Consider the following 22917-nt stretch of genomic DNA (forward strand, 5'->3'; position numbering starts at 1 on the left):
TGCTGCTGCTGCTGCTGCTGCTGCTGCTGCTGCTGCTGCTGCTGCTGCTGCTGCTGCTGCTGCTGCTGCTGCTGCTGCTGCTCACTAGGCGTTATAGAGTTCAGTATAAGCACATGCGCGGAAGGGTCTTGGGAATTTGGACCACATTCCGTGAACTCAGTTGATACGAATCAAATTGCAGCATTTACTTGAAGCGACATGCAGTAACAAGTAGACTACGTCCTGACACGTAGGAGTAAGCCACATGCATCGATGATCTATCACGTAGCAAGATAAAATATTCTCGAAAATAATTTAATTTGAAAATCCCTTTGAGGCCCTTGTGGTTCTGAGATTGGTTTTAAATTGAAAGTCCGTTGAGGTAAACAAGAACGTGGGACTTTCAATCCGCCCACATTGAACTTTGTGGTGTGAATGTTATGATTGGTTAACTAATACTGAACTACGGTTCGATTCAAGCATAGATTGTAGAGGCGCGTAGGCGCTTACGCGCCTCTACAATCTATGATTCAAGCTAGCAAGTTTTTAGTTCAGTTGCCGTAAATACCAGCTGTAATTGAGCTAGACTAGCAACCCCAGTGGTGAATTAGTATTAAAGGTGAAAGGTGAGCTTTGCACACAGTTTAGCTAGCTATCACTATATAATATGTAACATTCATCAATTTCTTCGTTTCGCTTTTGGCAACTCTGTTCAGGATTGCTGCCGACGAAATGAAAGGCATGGTTATAGCGCTACAACATTACTATGAAAACTCACGATCTCGTCCATACTAGCTACTGTCTGTGGCGCAATCGGATTGATTCACGCGCCAGTTGGAATGGATTTTAATTCCGTTCAATACCGAGGTGAAACTGAATACGGGTGGTTGGGTAGTCGTACATGTAGGTTCTGGTATACTGAGCTACTGGAAATGCCGTTTGTGCTGATCATGAGCGTTAGTGGCGGGAACGCCCCGTGGTTGTGCAGGTGTAGCTAGCTAGTTCATAAGTGCATTTCATTTGCAGATAGGTACTGATGGACGTTTTATTATTATTTTTATCATTGTTGTTAATTAGCAAAGCCCACTAGAGGCAACACGCTAATGAGCATTACAATCACATATTATATATCGTCGCTCTACTTTGAGGGGGAGGGCTTCTACGATCAAATCTAATCTTTCGTCACAATCCCAAAGAATTTTAGACCTGAACAGTGAACCGGGTGTTTCTGCCTGGCTGACAGCATTGCCTTTAGCAGAGCAGGGATTCCATCTGATGAAGCAAGAATTTTGGGATGCCTTGCATCTTAGATACGGCTGGAAGCTCCTGAACATACCCAGTCACTGTGTTTGTGGGGTCCCATTTTCTGCGAATCATGCTATGATTTGCAGACATGGAGGCCTCACATTTGTTCGCCACAATGCTTTGCAAAACATCACTGCAGAGTGGCTTTCCAAGACATGTCATGGTGTGGCCCTTGAGCCACCTTTACAGCCACTTACTGGGGAGATCATTGCACCTAAGACTGCCAACCGTCAGGATGAGGCTAGGGCAGAAATACATGCTAGGGGATTCTGGGGGCAGCGGCAAAGTGCCTTTTTTGACGTAAGGGTGTTTCATCCTAATGCACCGAGCTACTGCAACACCAGTGTCCCCTCTTTGTATCGACGTCACGAGGCACAGAAGAAATGTGAGTATGGTGACCGTGTCAGAGAGGTTGAGCAGGCCTCCTTCACTCCCCTTGTGTTTGCGACCACTGGAGATATGGGAAGGGAGGCAATAGTTTTCTACCGTCGTTTGGCTGACCATCTATCTCGCCGCGGCTCTACTAGTTACAGTCAGACTCTGGCTTTTATCCGATGCACATTGTCTTTTTCTCTACTTCGGTCAGCTACAATGTGCATATGTGGAAGTAGGTCCATCTCGCATCGCTCCTCTGATGCCTCTCCTGAGATGGGCCGCATTGATGAGCACAGGGACTTTTAAGCTTTCAGCAATCTGGTCCTTTTTATTCAGTTGTCCAGCCCGTGCTTTCTTTGTGCTGGGGGTGGTAGGCAAGGGCAGTCCATCCAGCCCGGGGAAAAAAACAAAAAAAAACTTACAGCATTCTTAAATGTTTCGAGATCTATTGTGTCGATGTTAGGAATTTGAAAGGAGTTCCATTGAATGATTGTTCGTGGGAGGAGGGAGTATTTGTACACAACAACTCTTGTTTGCAATTGAGTTAGCTTGAGAGGATGTTGAGCACAGGTGTAGGACACTGGAGTTGGTGACGGTAAGCAATGACCACAGGTATTGCTAGTAAGTTCCTGATAATCTTGAATAGGAAGGTGAGTCTAGCAATTGTTCTTCTGTTTTGAAGTGTAGGCCATTCAAGACTGGTTAACATATCTGTGATGCTATCATGGTTTTGGTTAGATCTGTGCCAGGGTTTGTCCAAAATGAAGCAAACAACGCGGTGTTGAATCATTTCTAGTTTACTAGTACTAGTGTGATGATAGGGGTCCCAGATGGCTGAGCAGTACTCTAATGATGGTAAGAGCAATTGTTTGTAGACGTGTTCTTTAATTTCTGATGGTGCATTGTGGAGATTTCTTTTTAAGAATCCAAGGAGTCGATTTGCCTTGTTACAGATGTAATTGATGTGAGGATCCCATGATAATTTGTGGTGGAGACGGATTCCAAGGTAATTGTGTTCTACTACTGTAGCCAGTGGAATGTCGGACATTTTGTATGTGAAGGTACTCTTTTTATGGTGAAGGTACTCTTTTTATTGTGTGTTGTTATCTGTAAAATTTTACATTTGGAGATGTTGAATTCCATCATCCAGTCAGTTGCCCATCTTGTTAGTGAGTTTAAATCATCTTGAAGTATTTTATGGTCTTGTTGTGTTTTAATGGTTTTGTAAATAAGGATATCATCTGCAAAAAGACGGATCTCACTTTGGATGTTGGCAATGATGTCATTGATATAAATCAAGAATAGAACTGGTCCAAGAACAAACCCTTGGGGAACACCAGATGTTACATCACAAATGGATGATTTAGAACCTTCTACTATAACTTGTTGTGTGCGACCATGAAGAAAGGATTCAAGCCAGTGTAATACATTCCCTCTTATTCCATAGTGCCTTAGTTTGTAGAGGAGTCTTGAGTGAGATACTTTATCAAAAGCTTTAGAATTAATCATGCAAAGCTATCAGAATTTGTTTGGTAGCTAAGCAAATCAGATGGTTCTTGGTAAACCTGATCACCAGAAAGCCTGAAATGAAGCAATTAATTGTGTGGCTATCAGATGAAATGCGCAAGTCACAGATGCAATTTTCTTAGAGACAAATGGATACCAAGCAGCCGCCATAATTCCAATATCCTGGTCATAGCTAAAGAATTTTCTGTGCTCACTCCTCAGAACTGTGCATGGGATTTGACATATCTGTTAAATTAATTAATTAAACTAATTATTAATGTGTGTGTGTTTGCCTTGCCAGTGCTCCATAACTCCTTGGTACCCCTATGTCTAGGTCCCTTATTTATTTTCGTACATTTGTCTTGAACCATAAGACGTATAAATCAATCAAATTTATGCCATGATTACCTATGACCTGAGCAGCTTTATAATGCTATGTTCATGAAATGACAGATTTTTATAGTGACACATCTAACATTATAGCTTATACGACATGCAATGCTTTTCAGCACATTATTTCTCTCTTGGTCAGTTTCCAATTTCTTGACTTAGTTATACAAAGATAATTGTGTGGTTAGCTGCAATTTTATACATCAAGTTGATCTTATATGTACATGTTTATAGTTAGAGTAGTTGCAATAATCCACACAATATCTATTATAGCAAGACTACATATCTGGCTCCATTTTGAGTTAATAAAATTCTAAATGGTAACACTCTTGAAACTGTTTTTATAGCTAAAACTTAACTTAGACATTCTCACAATATTAAATTTTATTAAAATTATTTTGTCATGCTCAATAGATAGTGCCAATCTCAGAAATAATATTATGTTGGGTTGGGAATTTGGCATGCATGGTGCTTGAAAACTGAAAAAGAAAGGTTCATTTTCCTCCACACACCCCATGCATTATAAAGGGAAAATGGCACAAGCATAGGTAAGACACAGTGAAAACAGAACATGATGTCACAATGATTGTGTGACGTGTACGTACTGTACATTTTTAGCATAGGGTATAGTTGTAGTAAACCATGAAGTTAATCACTGGATTTATTGTCAGGATTGGTAATTTTCACTAGTGTAGAAATCGTTTCATGCGTTGAGCTTCATTGAACTCCAGCGATTTTACAATGAACTTCGCAATAGAGTGCTATTATTGTATTTAAAACAAATTCTGACCTTATTTTCAGGTACCTGTGTTACTAATCACTAGTAGTAAAATTAATGAATTCTACTTTGGCATCTAAAATGATACAAGTAGCTAATATGTTAATTAGTTTTTCATTATGTAATTATCATTGGAATTCTAATACATTGCACAACATCATAATGTGTTATGACATCATATCCTACCCCTCTGGGTAAGATATGTCACTGCTAGGATTCTTAAGTTGATAAACAACCATGAAGGTATGATGTAATAATCACTGAGGCAGAGCTGAGGTGATCATTACATCATTCTTGAGGGGTGAATATCCACTGAAGAATCCTAGCAATGTGTGTCTTGTTTATTTAGGCAATAGCCTCTGTATCTGGAATTTTGTTATATAGTAACCCACGGCCACAAAGGATGTTATTTGTTTGTGTCAAATTTTGTGGCTACGTATCTTACCCAGTAAGACACCTATGTACAGATCTTTTACCAGTATAAACCCTGCAAACTTTGCAAATATGAAACAAAATCTGAATGTCATCGTCAAATTGAATTTAAAATTCCATTGTCAAATTAAATTTAAAATGACATCTAGCTACCTGGACTGTCTTGAAACCATACTTACTAGCTGTAAGTTTGTATGTATTATAATGAGAGTAACTTTTGGATCTCAGTGATCTTTATAATTAATGCCTTCTTTGTGGTGTGCAAATACAGTATGTTTAACCAGCTACGTATGCACTTTTTAAATATAATACTGATAGGGATGTGGCTAACTATAAAAATTTATTTAACGTTAGAAACTATAAAGGTAAACAACTACAGTGGAGATGTCACAATGATGCAACAATTTCACAATGATGCAAGGTGGAGTTGTGGTTTCAATCATGGCTTTGTTATGCTGACTTTGAAGAGGTTTGTACTTTTGAGTTGGTGATACAACCTTCAGAAAATTATTGTGTAGCTGATGAGGAGTAAAGTGAAAGTAACTACGCACTTTTAAGTTTGCGCCTACTTGTAAATACCTCCCATCTGACAGTATGTATTTTTAGGTTTCAAAGTATAAAATCTGTTTACATTACAAACTTTCAAAGATTACAAAACAACACAGAACTTGGCACTCAATAAAGCTAAGATTTGCACAATGATCAACATATGAACAAACCCCAACCCCACATTGATGTTTATCCCCATACGAGCTCGGATAATGGAGCAATCTCAAGTTAAATGTGCACTGTTTATGTTTTGTGCCAAGGTTCTATTGGGGTATATATTATAGAAAATTTTTTATAGACATCTCGGATGCCGGAATCTCTACTTAGCTGGTTTGGGATGTTTACTGATTGCAACTAAGCCTGTGAAAACACAAATTATACCCTGTCACAAAGCAGGTCATTTCTTAGCATTCTCTATCATGTACTATGTTATAAACCAAATAAATGTTCAATAATAGCAAATATTGTGTGACCATAACATAATGGCATTAGTAATAAAAATTGAAAGAAATGATAGCATAACTTTTGCATAGAACCACAATATATTGAATTTGTGACTGGACCTGCAAAATTAGAGCATTTGAGCACAAACTACACTCTACCACACAACTCAGCACTGAAATGTAATTAATGTTAATTTTGCATTCTGTAACTTGTTTTATGAAGTCAAGTAAAATGATAATTATGAGCTAAAAATTCTATGGCCATAGCAAGATTACACACTAAACGTTGAAATTTTAAAAAGTAGGAAGATTTTATTCTTGTTTTTGTAGGCCTGGTCACATTAACTATGCAACAATCCATTATTACTCTTTCAAGTAATCTGTGAAGTATCACTACTAAAATATAAACTTCTTTACCCTGCATCAAAAACCTCCAAGTTACTAACAACATCATACATAACTACATACTTAGTTATCACCTTATAGTTATGTAATCATAGCTCCTCATGAAATACCTGAAGTACCTTACCTCGTGAAGTAACTTTTTCACAAGTCAAGTTATTGGTTATCAGGTACATGCAATAGAAAGGTATAAGCACTATTTTGTGGATCCGATCAAATTTATTGTTTGGTCTTTTTCTCACTCCTTACTCCCTTTTGGCTGTAGACACAGGTTAGGCCCACAGACCTTCAGCACATCACTACATGTGTATTCTTATGCTATGTCCCTGTGTTTACCACTCATGTATTGCTATAAAGCACAAATAAATAAATAATATAAGTATCCCTTCTTGCATATGACTGCTACAATAATAATAGTAAAGGTCTAAGCTTCAACCATGAGGTCAAATTTTGTAGTTTGTTATGTAAACTTCATTAATTTTGTTTTATGGCTGACCAAACTAGCTGCATTATTAAATCCATACATTCAATAGTTTGTGTGAAGCCAAGTGTGGTTCTGTACAGGGCTGTTGCATCAGCTCCCAGGAATTGACTGTGTTCCTATCTGCTTATGTATAGTAAGGGTCTTGATGAGTATTCTTCCAATCAAAATTCCGGTCAGGATGTTGCTGCTTCTCTTCAGTTTTCCTTGTCCATCCCGCATATATTCCAACATGATCTTTAGCTCAATCTTTATTCAGGACAATTCAGGATTCATTCTGACTATTGCATTAGTTCATGACTTTAGATATATTATAATATAAATATATGCTTATGCACTTTGGGTTTATAATTTTTGTTATATTGTGTTTCTTTAATTTCAGGATGGCAGATCTCGAAGATAATGTTCCACTGTTATCAGATAATCAAAGTTAGTATGGATAATAGTAGAGCAGTTTATAGATTTTTACCCATAAAATGCATAGCTAAATTATTGCCAAATGGATTCAAAACATTATCAGTATTACTATTTGCAATCCAATTGGTCTTGAATTTAAAGTATAACTATAGCTATCCATGTGATGTCTATAAAGCTGCAAAAGTATAATAATGTATTTCCACATTGTGCAGTTCTCTAAAATATAACTGTCTTAAATCATGCTTCATGGTGACTGCTTCAGGTGACAAACATGTAGTGAAGGCTTCTTCAAACGATGGACTATAGCTTCAAGAAGTGCTTTCAGATAAACAGAACAACTGTAGTGCAAATTGTATTAGTACTTTAAAGTCCATTATATAGCATGGTTCATGCTATACCTTTACATAAATGTGCTGCACTACACTTGGATAGCCCTCCAAATTTGAAGTAAATCGACTAAAGCACACATGAGTTACAGTAGGTGGTGCAAAGAAAAAGTAAGAACAATTTGAAAGTGCATATCTCAGTGATTTTGAAAAGGAGGTACCCTACCCTGAGGGAATTTCCATAGCAACAATGGTTAAAGTTTATTCAGGAACATTTGAGCTATGGATGCATGAAAACAATGTTTCTTGGTTTCCGTAAAATACACTTTTATCTATTACACACCAACACTTTTATTTATCTATTAAGGCTTTACAGCACAAGTGCTGAAGGTCTGTAGGACACTGGTCCTACAGCCTGTTTAAAGATGGTTTGCAGTACTTGCCTGCATGACACACTTTATGATATGTAATGTTGAACTGATTAAACTTAAGTCTACTATGCTTGAAAATATTACAATTGTTCTTTCTGGCAATATTTTTTAAATTTGCTTTTGTATATGAAGTTTATTTTGCAATGAAAACAAAGCGAATTATGATATAAACACCTGTTATGAAATATTGGCTGTGAAGGCACTCTCTAGAGTTCCTATGGATACATATACATGAAATTGACAAGGAGAAAATATCCTGACCACCTGACAGACTAATGTAAGCATTCAATCATAAATCAGATGGCTGCAGATTCGAGGCTGCACAGGTCCAGGCATGAATCTTTTCCCTTATCAAACATACTTATTACAAGATCTACAAACATGACAGGCTGTAAGACCAGGTGTCCCCTTCAGCAATTATGCTGTAAAACGTTAATAAATGAAAAATGTGACCAGATTTGTGAAAAGGGGTCTTCCACACACATCCTATTTATGAACATTGACAATTCATTACTTTAGATTGGAAAAACCATTGACTTGAAATTTGGTCAGAAGTGAGCACAAACATAGCTGAATAGATGATGAAAAATTCAGTGTAATGTGTTACTTGAACACTTAGATATGGTGTCCCAAGTTCACAGAATTGGATGTGTGTGGAAGACCCCTTTTTGCAAATCTGGTCACAAATATAGAAGGTAATTAAAGATGAAGTTGGCAATACCACAATATCAAAAGATAAATGTCACAAAGAGTGCATACATAAAGGCTTTACAATGATTTGATACACTATTTCTTCTAGATGGTTCTACTGACTCCCTTAATGTTACTGGTGAAACGTCAACGGCAGTTGGTGACCAGAGTGGATCACCACCAGAATATCATGCCACTGTTAATGATGTTCCAACAACAAACTCCACAAACAGTTACCTTTATCCTCAAACAGAACTACGCCCAATGACTGATGGTGGTGGTCAGCATAATGTGACGGTTGTAGTGAACCAGGTAAGCTACGTGTATATATACATGGCTACACTATAAAAGTGCTGGAAATCAGTCTAACATGTAATTGCAAAGTACATACAATACATCACACAACATGATCTTGCCTTAATGTATTATTACTATTTGGCATTGTCATTAAAACATTTAGTGTATGGTTCATTCTAAAAGGTGTCATGAAAGGAGAGATATTCAAAACGTATGATGATTGAAAATGATGTAGTGTGTACATAATGATGTGTCTATGGAGTGTATAGCTTAAGTCACTCCAAGTAAATTTTTGGTTTTCCATCCTCTACCATCACATACCAGTGAATAGTGAGTATTTCAATATTATCCATTAAAAATTCAATCGCTTTGATGTTGGACAACCATCCTAAATGCATATATCTTATACATAAGTCTAACAAAGGATTAACAACAAATTGTCCACTCGCTGACTTATTTTCAAAGACCATTTTCACTCCCGATATCTGTGATCGGATTTTGGAAAATCAGTCTGAATAATGACACACACAAACTACATATAAATCTACACTTTTAAGCATCAGCATTAAAGTGCTTATGCACCTGTTGAAATATTTTACAGAATTAATTGTAATTCAAGGTACTGATTAGTGATTCTAATGATTTTAAAGTTGATTGGAAGTTTGGAATTCCTTATTCATTGAATATCGGAGTTGTAAAATGTGACATTAAGGCTGATTTTCAAAAATCCAGTCACATATATACAAAATACCACTACACAAGAATATAGTCCAAACTATGGTATAAGGATCAGAAATAACATCAAACAGGCAGAATAGAAAATACATGCCGCACTATATAGCTATATAGAAACTGTTTAAAATGTATTTTAGAGTTTATACATCACTGATCAGAAAAATAGGTGGTTGCTGAATGTATCAATTAACCAATAAAACCTTTAAGGCTTTGACAATGAAGTTATCTGGAAATTGATAGTGCTGTTGCATGAAGATGTGCTTTGTCACAAATGATAGGACTGCTAATTATGCACAATAAATACCTTAGCAATTTAATGATGCACCGATACCACTTTTCACTACCGATCCAATACCGATACATTTGAGGCAGAAATATCATTCCAATGCCAATACATTGCCACACAGAATATGTTATATACTCACAAGATAAACCAACTTACTAAACATAGTTACAAATGTACATTAACAATAGCTTATGGCTTCAATGAACCTTATTTTGTGGCTTATTACCATTTCCACTGTACTAATAATGCTAGTAACTGGCTTCTTTCAAATAATTTATGGCTTAGATCAGCTCTTACTCAACTCCTTTCGATGCACTATTGACACCACCATCTTGAAAAGTAATTAAATTATGTCATTTACAGTATCAGTTGGTATCGGGAATTTATATAGTAGCTTTACCAATGCAAGTCTGATATTACCAGAATAGGACTGATACCGATGCTAGTATTGATATCGGTGCATCACTGATTAGCATACACAATTGCCTATTTTCGGTATTTTATGTAACGTAACTAAGTTATAAAATTCTTAACATGTCATCTCTATTTTATAGCCAGTTGGTGTGGTGTATCAGAACAATGTTTCAAGTCCTGGGCAGGAGTATACTAGAACACTAAGTGTGCTCTTTATTTGCTCTGCAGTGGCATGCTGCTTCTTCTGGCCTACTGCATTGTGTGCCTGCATAGCAACTGGTGTGGTAAGTGGGCACACAAATGTTATATGTGCACACACAGTACATGTTAGTATAACTGAAGACAAAACCTTTTCTGTTTTATAAGGAAATAGTTCTATGACTAGTATATTTATGTGTATAATGTGAAATGTGTTGTTATAAACCAGATCCTCGCTTATGTTTTAACAGAAGTATTAAACGTATAGCTACCCAGACAGAGAGTTATTCAAATTTTCATTCAAATTGCACATTAGCTAAGAAATCATTCTAACAGAACATGAACTTTTACATCTAGAATCAGATAATTGCAGCATTAAATAAAAGTGGTCCAATTCACAATTTTTGTACTCCACAATAACTGTAATTCATGTAGTTGAGATAGTTTGATATCCAAAATTAATGCCATTATTTTTAGTGCTAAAAGCTGATTTTAAATGTGATTTTTATTGTATCCATAATTCACAATCAAAAGTAATTCACCCACATACAGAGTAATGCATATTTACATAAAATTTGTATAATTATATTGTGGTTTCTATATAATTTGTACAGGTTTATTACATGGCAGCTAATGGTAAAGATCCACGTCCAACAATAGTGGTAGCTATTATATTAATTATTATTAGTTTTGTTGCTGGAATCCCTTTATCAATTTGGTACATTTCAACTCATCTCAATAACAATGACCATCATAATTATAACATGACTGATAACTACACTGCATTATTATGATCCAGCATAGTAGAATTTGTACTTTGTAATGCTGCTTAAACTATGGCATACCATGCAGTGTTGGTATAATGTTAAATATGCTTACTACAGTGAAACCTGTGTATTGGGGACCAAGGTACAGTGTCCTGATATAGTTTGGGACCATTACCAAGTGTCCAGATTGTGCAGGTGTCCTCGTTTTCAAAGTGTCCCGATTACAAGTTCCACTGTATAGTTAGTGGTAGCTACAAGTACATTCAACATAATTCATCATAACGTTAAGGAATAATTATATTGAAGATATAACACATAGACAATCACGGTCATTCTTAAATAGGGTTTGGAGATAATTTAGATTTAAACAACTGTCGTTGTGAAGTAATAATAAAAAATAAATAAAAGTGATGCCTATATGATATATCAAAATAAGGCCATTTGTCTTGATCAAGATCAAGATCCTATCAAGATCAAGCATTGTTTCAGAAAGTTAGCCTAACCCAATGCAGGCAGGCAGCTGATTATTCATTACAATCTTACATACACCTGACTGTTTTATTAGAGCTGAATGCTCTATTAGAGTATCTGTTTGATCTTTTATTAATCGTTTTCTTTATTTATTGAGAATTGAAAGGGTTGACATCCCTTCTCCTGACATTGGGGTTGGTCTTCAATCCACGTATCCTTTCTTTCTTATATTTGTTTATAACTTCTATACAATCATTATACATTGAGATGATGAAGTAATAGCGAAACTCATAATAATAACAACCAAGTTTAGGTGGTGGGACATAGCAATGTGGACGGGGAATCTGAAACATAAAATTAACAGTAAGTGGCCTGAAGTAATATTGAGATAATAGTAGATCTCAATAATCTACTGTGTATCACAGGTAAGCTTGCATAAAGGTGTCAAACTAGCTAGTTGGAAAAGAACTGAAGTCAACAAAATTAACTGTTGTTACATATTAACTGTTGTGACATTGCTTCTTATTGAGATAATATTGTTGAGATAAAAATGGTTTTGACTTATGTACATATCAATATAATTATAGATTGTGCTATTATCTCACGGCCCTATGTCAATGTGATGCTAAGGTTTGTGATGTGCAGATGGACTCTGTTTGCTGAACATTACAAGTACACTCAACAGCATGTTGGATGCAACTTTAGGCATTTGATGGTTTTATTCTCATTACCAGATGGACATCAATATAATATTGTGCAGTGGAGAGAGGAAGAACAGTCATCATTATGTTATTTGCCTAACCCTTGTACAGAAGTACAGAATATGTGACCGGGCCTGTGAAAACAGGTCATGTGGGCACAAACTGCACCCCATCACTTTACAGGTCATATCTCAGTATTGGAACAGAATATTTACATTCTTTCATAAAGCCAATTAAATGCTTACTAAGAGCAAGAAATTGCGCTGTCGTAGCAAAATGGCATTAAAGTTAGGAGTGATGGAAGTTTGAAAAAAAGACAAAAATCATGTGCCCACATGCCCTATTTTTGCGGGCCCAGTCACATATACTATACATCTGCAGATGTTCAGTATGATCATTAAATAGTTTGCACAGTTGGTAACTAGTTAATAAATAATAGCAAGACTGAAGGTATTGTGCCATGCTTGGTCAGTTAAAAGTTCTTATAATGGAACAAAATTAAATACCCTCGCATCAATTAGAAGCCAATAGTAGAAGGTACAAAACTTGATGTATATCTAATTTTGTTTGGCAGTGTTTGTTGTTCCTGGACTTTGTGTTTCAATAATGTGTCTTGCATAGAGCACATATGCTTTCTGCAAAACTTTTTAGTGCTAATGATATGGATGTTTTTGCTGTGACTAAGAAATTCATAACATCCCTTACAATGTAACAATATAATACAGCTGCAGGATTCATCATCATTCACTAGTACACAAGCTCAGTTACTGTTGTGAATAGCATATAACATTTACTATGATAAGTTCGTCCATCTGATTCAGCTCCACACACTTTATAGCTTACAGGTAACTGAGGAGTGTTACAGGAACATGCAGCAACACTGCAACCACCAACATTTGTAATACTAAAGTCATTACCAACTTGTGGTAACAGCTGTTTGTTGTTCTGTAGTAAGTCAGGAACCAGTGAACACTAGAACATTGTTAACTATTGATAACACTATTCTTATAATTACCACTGGAACAGAATCTCAGCTTTGATTACGCTTAAAGTACATGTAAACATAGCTACTAGCTAGGTATTAATGTAGCTGAGGAACTACTAGAGTATTACTGATTTTGAGCTTTGGACTAATTTTTTATAGGTGATGCAGCTCAGCAGAATTTGCTCTTGAGCTACACAATTAGCTGTTGTATTCCATAATAATTATACATATGGTGAAAAAATAAAGAATAGGTTATAAATAGAATTGGAGACTTTAATAAGACAACTATTTTTGAATAATGTCTAATGTTTATTAAGAAAACTTTTTCTTGTCATTTTGCAAACAATTTTGTACAGTGTACCAATTGCAAAGTACATACGTATAGTAAATGAAGCACCTAAATGCAGTATATATAATATACATAATAGATTCAATGATCAACCATTAAAACATTGCTTCTCTTGCTGCTGCTTATACTGCTTGTTGCTTGCTGCTGCTGTTTGATGTTGCTTACTGCTAGCTGCTGCTGCTTGTTGCTGCTAGCTGCTGCTGCTGTTTGATGTTGCTTACTGCTAGCTGCTGCTGCTTGTTGCTGCTAGCTGCTGCTGCTGTTTGATGTTGCTTACTGCTAGCTGCTGCTGCTTGTTGCTGCTAGCTGCTGCTTGTTGCTGCTGCTTGTTACTGCTAGCTGCTGCTGCCGCTTGTTGCTGCTAGCTGCTGCTGCCGCTTGTTGCTGCTAGCTGCTGCTGCCGCTTGTTGCTGCTAGCTGCTGCTGCCGCTTGTTGCTGCTAGCTGCTGCTGCCGCTTGTTGCTGCTAGCTGCTGCTGCCGCTTGTTGCTGCTAGCTGCTGCTGCCGCTTGTTGCTGCTAGCTGCTGCTGCCGCTTGTTGCTGCTAGCTGCTGCTGCCGCTTGTTGCTGCTAGCTGCTGCTGCCGCTTGTTGCTGCTAGCTGCTGCTGCCGCTTGTTGCTGCTAGCTGCTGCTGCCGCTTGTTGCTGCTAGCTGCTGCTGCCGCTAGCTTGCTACTAGCTGCTGCTGAATGATATATGGAATAAATGACAATTTTAAATAATTATCATAATGTGCACTAATTATACGTGTATATATACTGTACCTTGAACCATAGCAGGAGCGGATTTGGGGGTGGGGGATAAGGGGGCTATAGGCCCCTTTCCTTTCCAAGTTAGTACTTGGCTAATAAAATGCTAACTCTTCTATGTATATCAAAAGCAGACTTATTTCAGGAACTATGCATCACTACCAACACATAATTACAATGTCTATGTAACTATTATACCTATTGTTCAACCCTGTTCTAGGAGAGTATATATGGCTTCCTTTTCCTCAAGAGTTCTCCAAGAAAAGGTTTGATTGTGGGTTGCATCTTTAGTTGCAAAAGTTTTAATTGTGGGTTTTGTTTTAGTCAGATAATTAGCAGTGTTTTCCACTATGGCTATAAGAGGTGATTAGTATGGTTTTATATTTTTAAATTGAATCAATTATGTGATTTAAAAAGTGTTAGTTTATTCGGTTAGAGTTATCAGCTTCAGTATAAAATGTAGTTACCAACTCAAACAATTAGCAAACTGTAGTATTTTGGTATTTTACAAGTTTATAAGGCTGCTACATATGAATGTAAAATCTGTATCAGTTACCTTCTGATATGACCCATGCTGTGGGTTATGGTGCTGGTATTTGTAGCTAGCTGTAGATCAGTCTTCATAACCCAGCAGATCTAGAAATAAGTTGACCATCACAACAGTAAATTTAGAAACCCATAAATGCAAATATAGCTGCACTTTGCTAAGGATTTCCAGTGGACTAGCTAATAGCTACTAGTATATATACCCTTCACTACATTCTACTTTTCAGTAAACTTTATTGGTATTAAGGCTAACAAAGTGTCACTAAAACTAGGCTAAGAAACATGTATACTAATAATTGTGACGTTCAACACCACTACTACTTAGATATACATTTTTCTGCCTCTGTTTAGTTATACATGTTACTTCCACACATTAGCCCACAAAGGTTTCCCTTATTGTCTGGCTTTGTTTTATCATGTAGCATTTAGAAACAGCATCCTTCATGCTGACTGAAAAATCATCACAGTCACACTTGTGTAGTTTGTAGTCATAGTCACCCTATGTTGATGAATTCCAGATGGTCTTTAGAAGATGATCATGATAGTCTAGTGTTCCACAAAGAGAGTCTGCTGTGAATCTTTTGATGTTGAGGCTGGGGAAAGGATTTTCCACAATTCTTCCAACCTCATGATGTGTGAAATAATCTACTCCTTCCAATGGGATCCAAGAACATTATTTTTATCAGTAAGATAGAAGTTGAGCCTGTTGAAGAGGAGCTGATGCATTGTGGTATATAGCTAGCTATATCTAAATACTTGGGAGCTTCAAATGATAAGATTATCATGCACGCAGCTACCACTGTGAAAAAAGAGGGATATAAGATGGTATTTCCAGTGGTTTATTAAATACATAAAAGCTTGGTATAACCTGTATTATACTAACAATCTCACGTAAGGCTTTAGTTAATGTGTTAAACATACTGAAACAATATATGCGATGGTATAGTGTGGGCATTGAATTAGATATAAGCTATTTCAGGTAATTAATGTGGTATATAAACTGAAACCATATATGCAATAGTATAGTATGCATTATACTAAAGTATAACATGAGTATAATATAGGATTTATAGTACGGGCTTATTTGTATTCAATAAGCCACTGGAAATACCATCTTATATCCCACCTTTTTCACAGTGTACTCAATGCATAATGCAGTCAGTTAATGGAAAAGTAAATGTGTTTTGATAAACTGAAATTCCATTATTTTCCACTGAAAAACTGCTAAAAATACTCTCTGATTCACTTTTAGAGGGCCTAAATTTCAAAAATTTCTTTGGGGGATGCCTAGCCTTGCATACTGCAGGTTGCTCACTTCAAGTGCCTGCATTGGTTCTGTTCAAAGTGTGAACCTTGTGTGCTTAAGTTGGTGGATAAAAGCAAGCCCACAGGGGTGGAAGAACAGGTTATTGCCACTACAGTAGTTGAACAGATCAAAAGTGTTATTCAGGAAACCAGAGAATGTATTAAGAAAACAATTGATGAGGCACTGAGTAAAACATCCAGGAGCGGTATTGCTGATAATATGGAAACTAACATCCCACTTACATCCAGCACCAGCAATGGTAACCCAACTTCTGATGTCATATCAGCCTTCCTAAGTGAAGAAAAAGAGAGAAGTAAGCGACGTTGTAATGTTATTGTACATAATGTGGAGGAATCCTCTGCGGAAAACAGTCAAGAAAGGAAGGAGTATGATATCAGCACCATATCGTCAGTTTTTACTAAGCACTTGGGTGTCAAGGCAACGATTGTGAATGCTTATCGTATAGGCAAGAAACAAGAAGCTGGAGGAGGTTCTAGACCTAGATTAGTTAAAGTAACTGTTGCCTCAGAACATGAAAAGGCTTTGCTGCTCCGTAACTGCACTAAGCTTCGTGATAAGAACAACCCAGAGGAAGTAAAAAGAATTTACGTTACACCTGACTTGACTCCGAAAGAGCAACAACAGAACAAAGCCCTCCGATCACAACTTTCCGAAATGAATAAAGAGGGTAGAAAGTACATGATAAAAAACGGGAGGATTGTGCAGAGGGGAACCTAGTTTCTTCCCTCTGCACAGACCACAGTTTAAGTAAGGACATAACAAATTTTAAACTTAAGTGCTTGTCAACCAATGCAAGGAGTATCACAAACAAATTTGCTGAATTTCAAGTTTTAATTGGCCAACAACTACCTCATCTAATTGCTATAACTGAGTCTTGGTGTTCCAGTTGTATTGGTAATGCTGAAATACATCTCGAGAGCTATAACTTGTATCGTTTTGATAGATTAAACTCTGTTGGTGGAGGAGTTCTATTATATGTTCACGAATCTTTACCTACAGTGATGTGTGACAAGTTTATGGAGAGTTCTGTTGATGATTCTTTGTGGTGTATTGTATCCCTACCAGACAGTAGCCAACTTCTTGTTGGTGTGATTTACAGGTCACCCTCATCTAATGAGGACAACAATAGTAAACTTATTGATGTGATCAGTAATTTATGGTGTTACAAAGAATGTTCTCATGTCCTCTTGATGGGGGATTTCAATGTTCCAAACATTAATTGGCAGGAGTGTATCTGTTCTCAGAACTCAGATACTTTTGAAGTTAGGTTTTTAAACGCAACTTTAGACAGCTTTTTATCGCAACATGTATTGGATCCTACTCGTCAAGTTCCTACCCAAAGATCTTCCATCTTAGATTTAGTTTTTACGGATGACCCTAACTCAATTGATTATATAGAACACTACCCTCCCTTGGGTTTTAGTGACCACGAATGTTTGGTTTTTGATTTTAAATGCTACACAGTTCTTCCAAGTTGCGAGGAAACCCCACACAGGTACAATTATTGGAAAGGCAACTACTTGGCTATGTGTGAAGAACTGGATAATATTGACTGGGATGATTTACTTCAACACGACTCTATTGAAACAAATTGGGATTTATTTAAGAATCTGATGCTATCACTTTTAGACAAGTATGTTCCTAAGGTCGTAAAGAAAGTCAACACAAACAAACCTCCATGGTAGTCAAGCCGTCTTTCTAAAGCTGTAAGAGATAAACAGTATTTGTATTCACATTTCAAGTTTACAAAATCACCATTGGATTATAGTAAATATACTTTCCAACGAAACCATGTGAAATATTTGATAAGGTCTGCTAAAGTCAAGCACGATGAACTAATGATGCAAAGGTTTAAATCTAATCCTAAGATGTTGTACAGTTATGTGAGAAGCAAAAGCAAGGTGCGATCTAGAATTGGTCAACTGGAAAAAAGTGATGGAACTCTCACAACTAATGACAAAGAAACTGCTGGTGTTTTGAGTTCTTTTTTCAAATCTGTATTTACTGTTGAAGATACCTTTGCTGTTCCAAACTTTCCTACTAAAGTAAACACTACACTGAATGATATTTCATTTACTGAATCTGATCTATATAGTGTGTTAAAATCTTTGAACCCCAACAAAACTCCTGGTCCAGACAATGTGGACCCCCAGCTTTTAAAGAATTGCACACATAGCCTGACAAAACCACTTTTTCTGTTGTTTGTCCAATCATTGAATAGTGGTAAACTTCCTAAGGAATGGAAAATGGCGAATGTTACACCTATCTTCAAGAAAGGTTCCAAAATAAGTGCAAGCAACTACAGGCCAGTGAGTCTAACATCACAGGTTGTCAAAATCCTAGAATCTTTAATACGCTCAAGGATAATGCAGTACTTAGAAGATAACAACATTGTCACACATTGTCAACATGGTTTTGTTACTAAGAAATCTTGTTTCACAAATCTTTTGGAGACATATGAAAATTGGACTCTTGCACTAGACTCGGGTCATGGTATTGATGTCATCTACCTTGACTACAGAAAAGCTTTTGATTCTGTGCCTCACTGCAGACTCGCTCAGAGGTTGGCTGGCTATGGTCTTGATGGTAAGATTTTAACATGGTTGACTGATTTTCTTTCGGATCGTTTGCAAAGAGTGGCTTTAAATGGAGAGGTTTCTGAATGGCTGGAGGTGACTAGTGGAGTACCACAGGGTTCCGTACTTGGGCCACTTCTTTTTGTTTTGTATATAAATGACATAGCTGAGGCCATACAATGTGACTTGGAAGTCTTTGCTGATGACACCAAACTATACTCGATTATTGAGACTATTGAAGATATTCTTAGGCTTCAGCAGGACTTGAATAATGCCCAGGAATGGTCAACACTGTCTCTTCTAAGCTTGAACATTGACAAATGCAAAGTAATGCACATCGGAAATACATTAGCTTCTAATTACTATGTGTCAGATTCAGCTAGCCTTACAAATCTAAGTGTAGTCGAAAATGAGAAGGACCTGGGTGTTTGGGTGACCAACAAGCTGGACTCAAGTCTCCACTGTCAGAAGGCTGTAGCAAGGGCGAACATAGTTATTGGGATGATAAAAAGAACTTTCCCGAGTATGTCAAAGGATCTTTTTCTGTTTCTATACAAAACTTATGTTAGGCCTCATCTGGAATACATTGTGCAGTTGTGGAGCCCTTATTTACTTAAGGACATAGACATGCTAGAAAAGGTGCAAATGAGAGCAACTAAGCTAATTAAAGGATTCAACGGGCTTCCATATTCAACTAGATTACAAAAACTAGAATTGTATTCACTTTACTGCCGACGCGAGCGAGGAGATTTGATTGAAACTTATAAGATATTAAAAGGGTACTATGACATTGAATGGTCTAAACTGTTTACGTTGAATACATCAAATACCAGAGGACATTCTTTGAAACTCTTTAAGAAGCAGTGTAGAACAAAACAGAGATTAAATTTTTTTACCCAACGAGTTGTCAACATTTGGAACTTACTCCCACACCATGTAGTATCCTCACCCACTATAGCTCTTTTTAAACAACAATTGGACTGTTATTGGAAACAACAAGGACATGGATATGAACAAAGGCCTAGTGCCTAAGCATATTTTTGTATTTTAGTGTTGTGTGTATCCATTATCAATAATAATAAAATAATAATAATAATTATCATAACATGTGATAAATGTAATACAGTGGAATCTCAGATATCTGAGCCCCTTGGGACCAGGGGTGGTCCATAAATATGAAAATTTGCATCTCTGAAACTATTTATAAATAACAGCATAATGAAAATATCAGTATTTCAGCTATCCTAATAGAACAGTCACTACTCTAATAGAGCAGTCATTTCTGTAGTTCAGTTAACCGAAAATTTGGGTTCGGATACATAACTGCATGAGGTTCCACTGGACCAAGAATTTCTTTATGTATATCTAAACATGGTTATGCATGGAGTAGAATATATACAAGTATGTATACGTAATTTGCAATTGCTTAATTTCAGCATGGCAGATATCCAATATAATGTTTCACTGTTATCAGATAATGACAATGATCAAAGTTAGTATGTACAATAATTGAGTAGTTTATTGCCAAATAAGTGTTCTGTGCACTTTGTGAAGTGATGAAGAAGTTGTAAGGTCAGGTGAAAATTAAACATTATAGGGCAAGTTGTCCAATTATTAGCCAGCGTGATTATTGTCATGTAGTTGAGTACACAATATACGTGTGTAGTAGCAGCTAAAGCTTGTATGACAGGAGATTGGGAAACTGGCCGGGGGTATCCTTTCCCTGGGGATTTCTTTTGAAAAAATATGGCTTTTTTGAAAAATTGTTAAAATGTCTATAACAAACTTGAGATAGATAAGCATTTTTAGGAATCAATCCTTTTTAAGAAACTGCTATAGTCAATTTGCATTTACCTGAGCCCCCACCAAATACAGTAATATCAAAGAGGTGAACATGTGCTCACTCCCAATGGTTTTGTACTAAATATCTTTTGTTTGCTTGCCTGAATCATCCATACTTTTGTAAGGGATATTTAGATTATTTCTTTCCTCTACCAAACCACTTTTTTGATAAATCATGTAACAAGAGTTATTAACAAAAAAGAACGAGGGCTCAGGTGATCGCAAACCAACTATATAATGTTTTATGATCTTATTGCCCAACTGAGACTATTTTAAGAAGTATACATTTAGCTATTGGCTATGAATAAATTGTAACTGAAGACAATATTAACTATGCACTGAAAAGAGTGGACTGTATGATAGTAATTAGGTTATTGAAAATATTGAAAATAACTGTTCAAAATTGGACCTGAAAGCACTTTTCTAATTATGCACAAATATATATCAAGACACACGGTAGTGTGTCGTGCGGCCCAAGAAGCCGGCGCGCCACACCCGTGAGTATATTGACAGGAAGAACGAAAACGTCATTTTCACACCTTTGTATCTCGGTGATCACTTATCCGATTGGAACCAAATTTGCTACACAGTTGCCCGCCAGCCCAGGGAGTCTACATTCCAAATTTGAAGGAAATTGCTCCATCCATTTCCGAGATACGAGCGAGCTGCCAAAGTTTCGTTTTTTTCTTCGTTTTTTTTTCTTCTTCGTCTTTTCGCACACTTGCAAAAATTGCTATAACAAGCAAACGCGTACTCCGATCGCCTTGAAATTTGGCACACAGAAAGGGAGTCCAAAGGCGAATCCTAGCATCAAATTTGGTACAAATCCGATGAATGGTTCAGGAGTTATGACCGATTATTCGCGTACAACAAGTTCAATTTGTTGTCACGCCTACAGGGTAAACCGCTTCATGGAATGAGTTGAAAATTGCTATGTAGATGGAGTAACCATCGTAGGAGTGCCCTTTGGTGATTTGAAAGGAATCGAGATAAAGACCACGGAGATATGACACAAAACCCAACCTGTGTCACAATTACGCGATCGATTTTTATGAATAAAAAAGTATTAGTTTTCACGCCTACTAGGCAAATCGCTTAGAGCAATGAGCTGAAAATCGGTGTATAGCTGGAATAATCTTCATAGAAAGTCCTTGCAGTAATACAGAAGAATCGGATTACAAACCACTGAGTTATGATCCGAAAGCCAACTCCGTGTAGCAAATGCGAGATCGAGATACTCTAATAGAACAGTCACCCTAATAGAGCATTCGACTAATTTATTTATTCCATTATAGAATTTTATTACATCACAAGTTATTCTGTAGGGAGTTCAGCTGCAAACAGTTAATCTTATAGACAGTTCAGCAAAACAGTCACCATGTGGAGAGTTAAGCAATTATATCACTATAGAGATTCAGAACATTACAAGTCACACTGAAGAAAGTTCAGCTATAAACAAGTCATGCACTGTGTAGAGAATTCAGCTACAATTAAGTCACTCTCTAGAGAATTCAGTTACACAGAATTCAGCTACACACAAGTCACTGTGGAGAGAGTTCAGCTACAAACAAATTACCCTTTAGAGTGATCAGCTACAAACAAAACACTTTGCAGGGTGTTCAGCTGCAACAAATCAACCTTTAGAGCGATCAGCAATGAACAAATCAACACAAATCTACCTGTAGAGAGATCAGCTAGAAACAAATCACCCTGAAGAGAGTTCAGCTACAAAAAATCACCCTGTAGAGACATCAGCTAGAAACTAGACACAATGTAAGGAGTTCAGCTACAAATAAATCACCCTGTAGAGAGTTCAGCTACAAACAAATCACCTTTTAGACAGTTCAGCTACAAACAAATTACCTTGTAGAGAGATCGGCTACAAACAAATCAACCTGCAGAGAGATCAGCTACACACAATTCAACTTGTAGAGAGATCAGCTACAAACAAATCACCCTGTAGAGAGATCAGCTAGAAACTAGACACAATGTAAGGAGTTCAGCTACAAGCAAATCACCGTGTAGAGAGTTCAGCTACAAACAAACCAACCTGTAGAGCGATCAGCTAGAAACAAATCACCCTGAAGAGAGGTCAGCTACAAAAAAATCACCCTGTAGAGATATCAGCTAGAAACAAATTACCCTGAAGAGAGGTCAGCTACAAAAAATCA

At 36.8% G+C, this 22917-nt stretch overlaps 1 protein-coding gene across 2 annotated transcripts; it reads left to right on the forward strand.

Annotated features, from left to right (window-relative positions):
- Positions 1-460: 460 nt before the first annotated feature.
- LOC136246587 (uncharacterized) lies at positions 461-11323 on the forward strand. 2 transcript variants are annotated; one of them, XM_066038083.1, is made up of 6 exons: positions 2470-2513; positions 2567-2665; positions 7023-7069; positions 8614-8816; positions 10377-10520; positions 11049-11323. In XM_066038083.1, exons 3-6 carry the CDS (start codon positions 7024-7026, stop codon positions 11226-11228), a joined length of 573 nt encoding a protein of 190 aa, XP_065894155.1. In that variant the 5' UTR covers positions 2470-2513; positions 2567-2665; position 7023; the 3' UTR covers positions 11229-11323. The 2 variants fall into 2 exon arrangements, with proteins under 2 accessions (XP_065894154.1, XP_065894155.1); XM_066038082.1 differs by lacking the exons at positions 2470-2513; positions 2567-2665 and adding an exon at positions 461-605.
- The last annotated feature ends 11594 nt before the right edge of the window (positions 11324-22917 follow it).

Source organism: Dysidea avara, chromosome 2 (genome assembly GCF_963678975.1).
Source record: "Dysidea avara chromosome 2, odDysAvar1.4, whole genome shotgun sequence".
NCBI lineage: Eukaryota > Metazoa > Porifera > Demospongiae > Dictyoceratida > Dysideidae > Dysidea > Dysidea avara.

Bases quoted from the DNA above. Each gene is read 5' to 3' on its own strand.
- LOC136246587 (XM_066038082.1), top strand. From the start codon at position 7,024: ATGGCAGATCTCGAAGATAATGTTCCACTGTTATCAGATAATCAAA. The intron at 7,070-8,613 runs GTTAGTATGGAT...TATTTCTTCTAG, and splicing joins ACTGTTATCAGATAATCAAA to ATGGTTCTACTGACTCCCTT. The intron at 10,521-11,048 runs GTAAGTGGGCAC...TAATTTGTACAG, and splicing joins CCTGCATAGCAACTGGTGTG to GTTTATTACATGGCAGCTAA.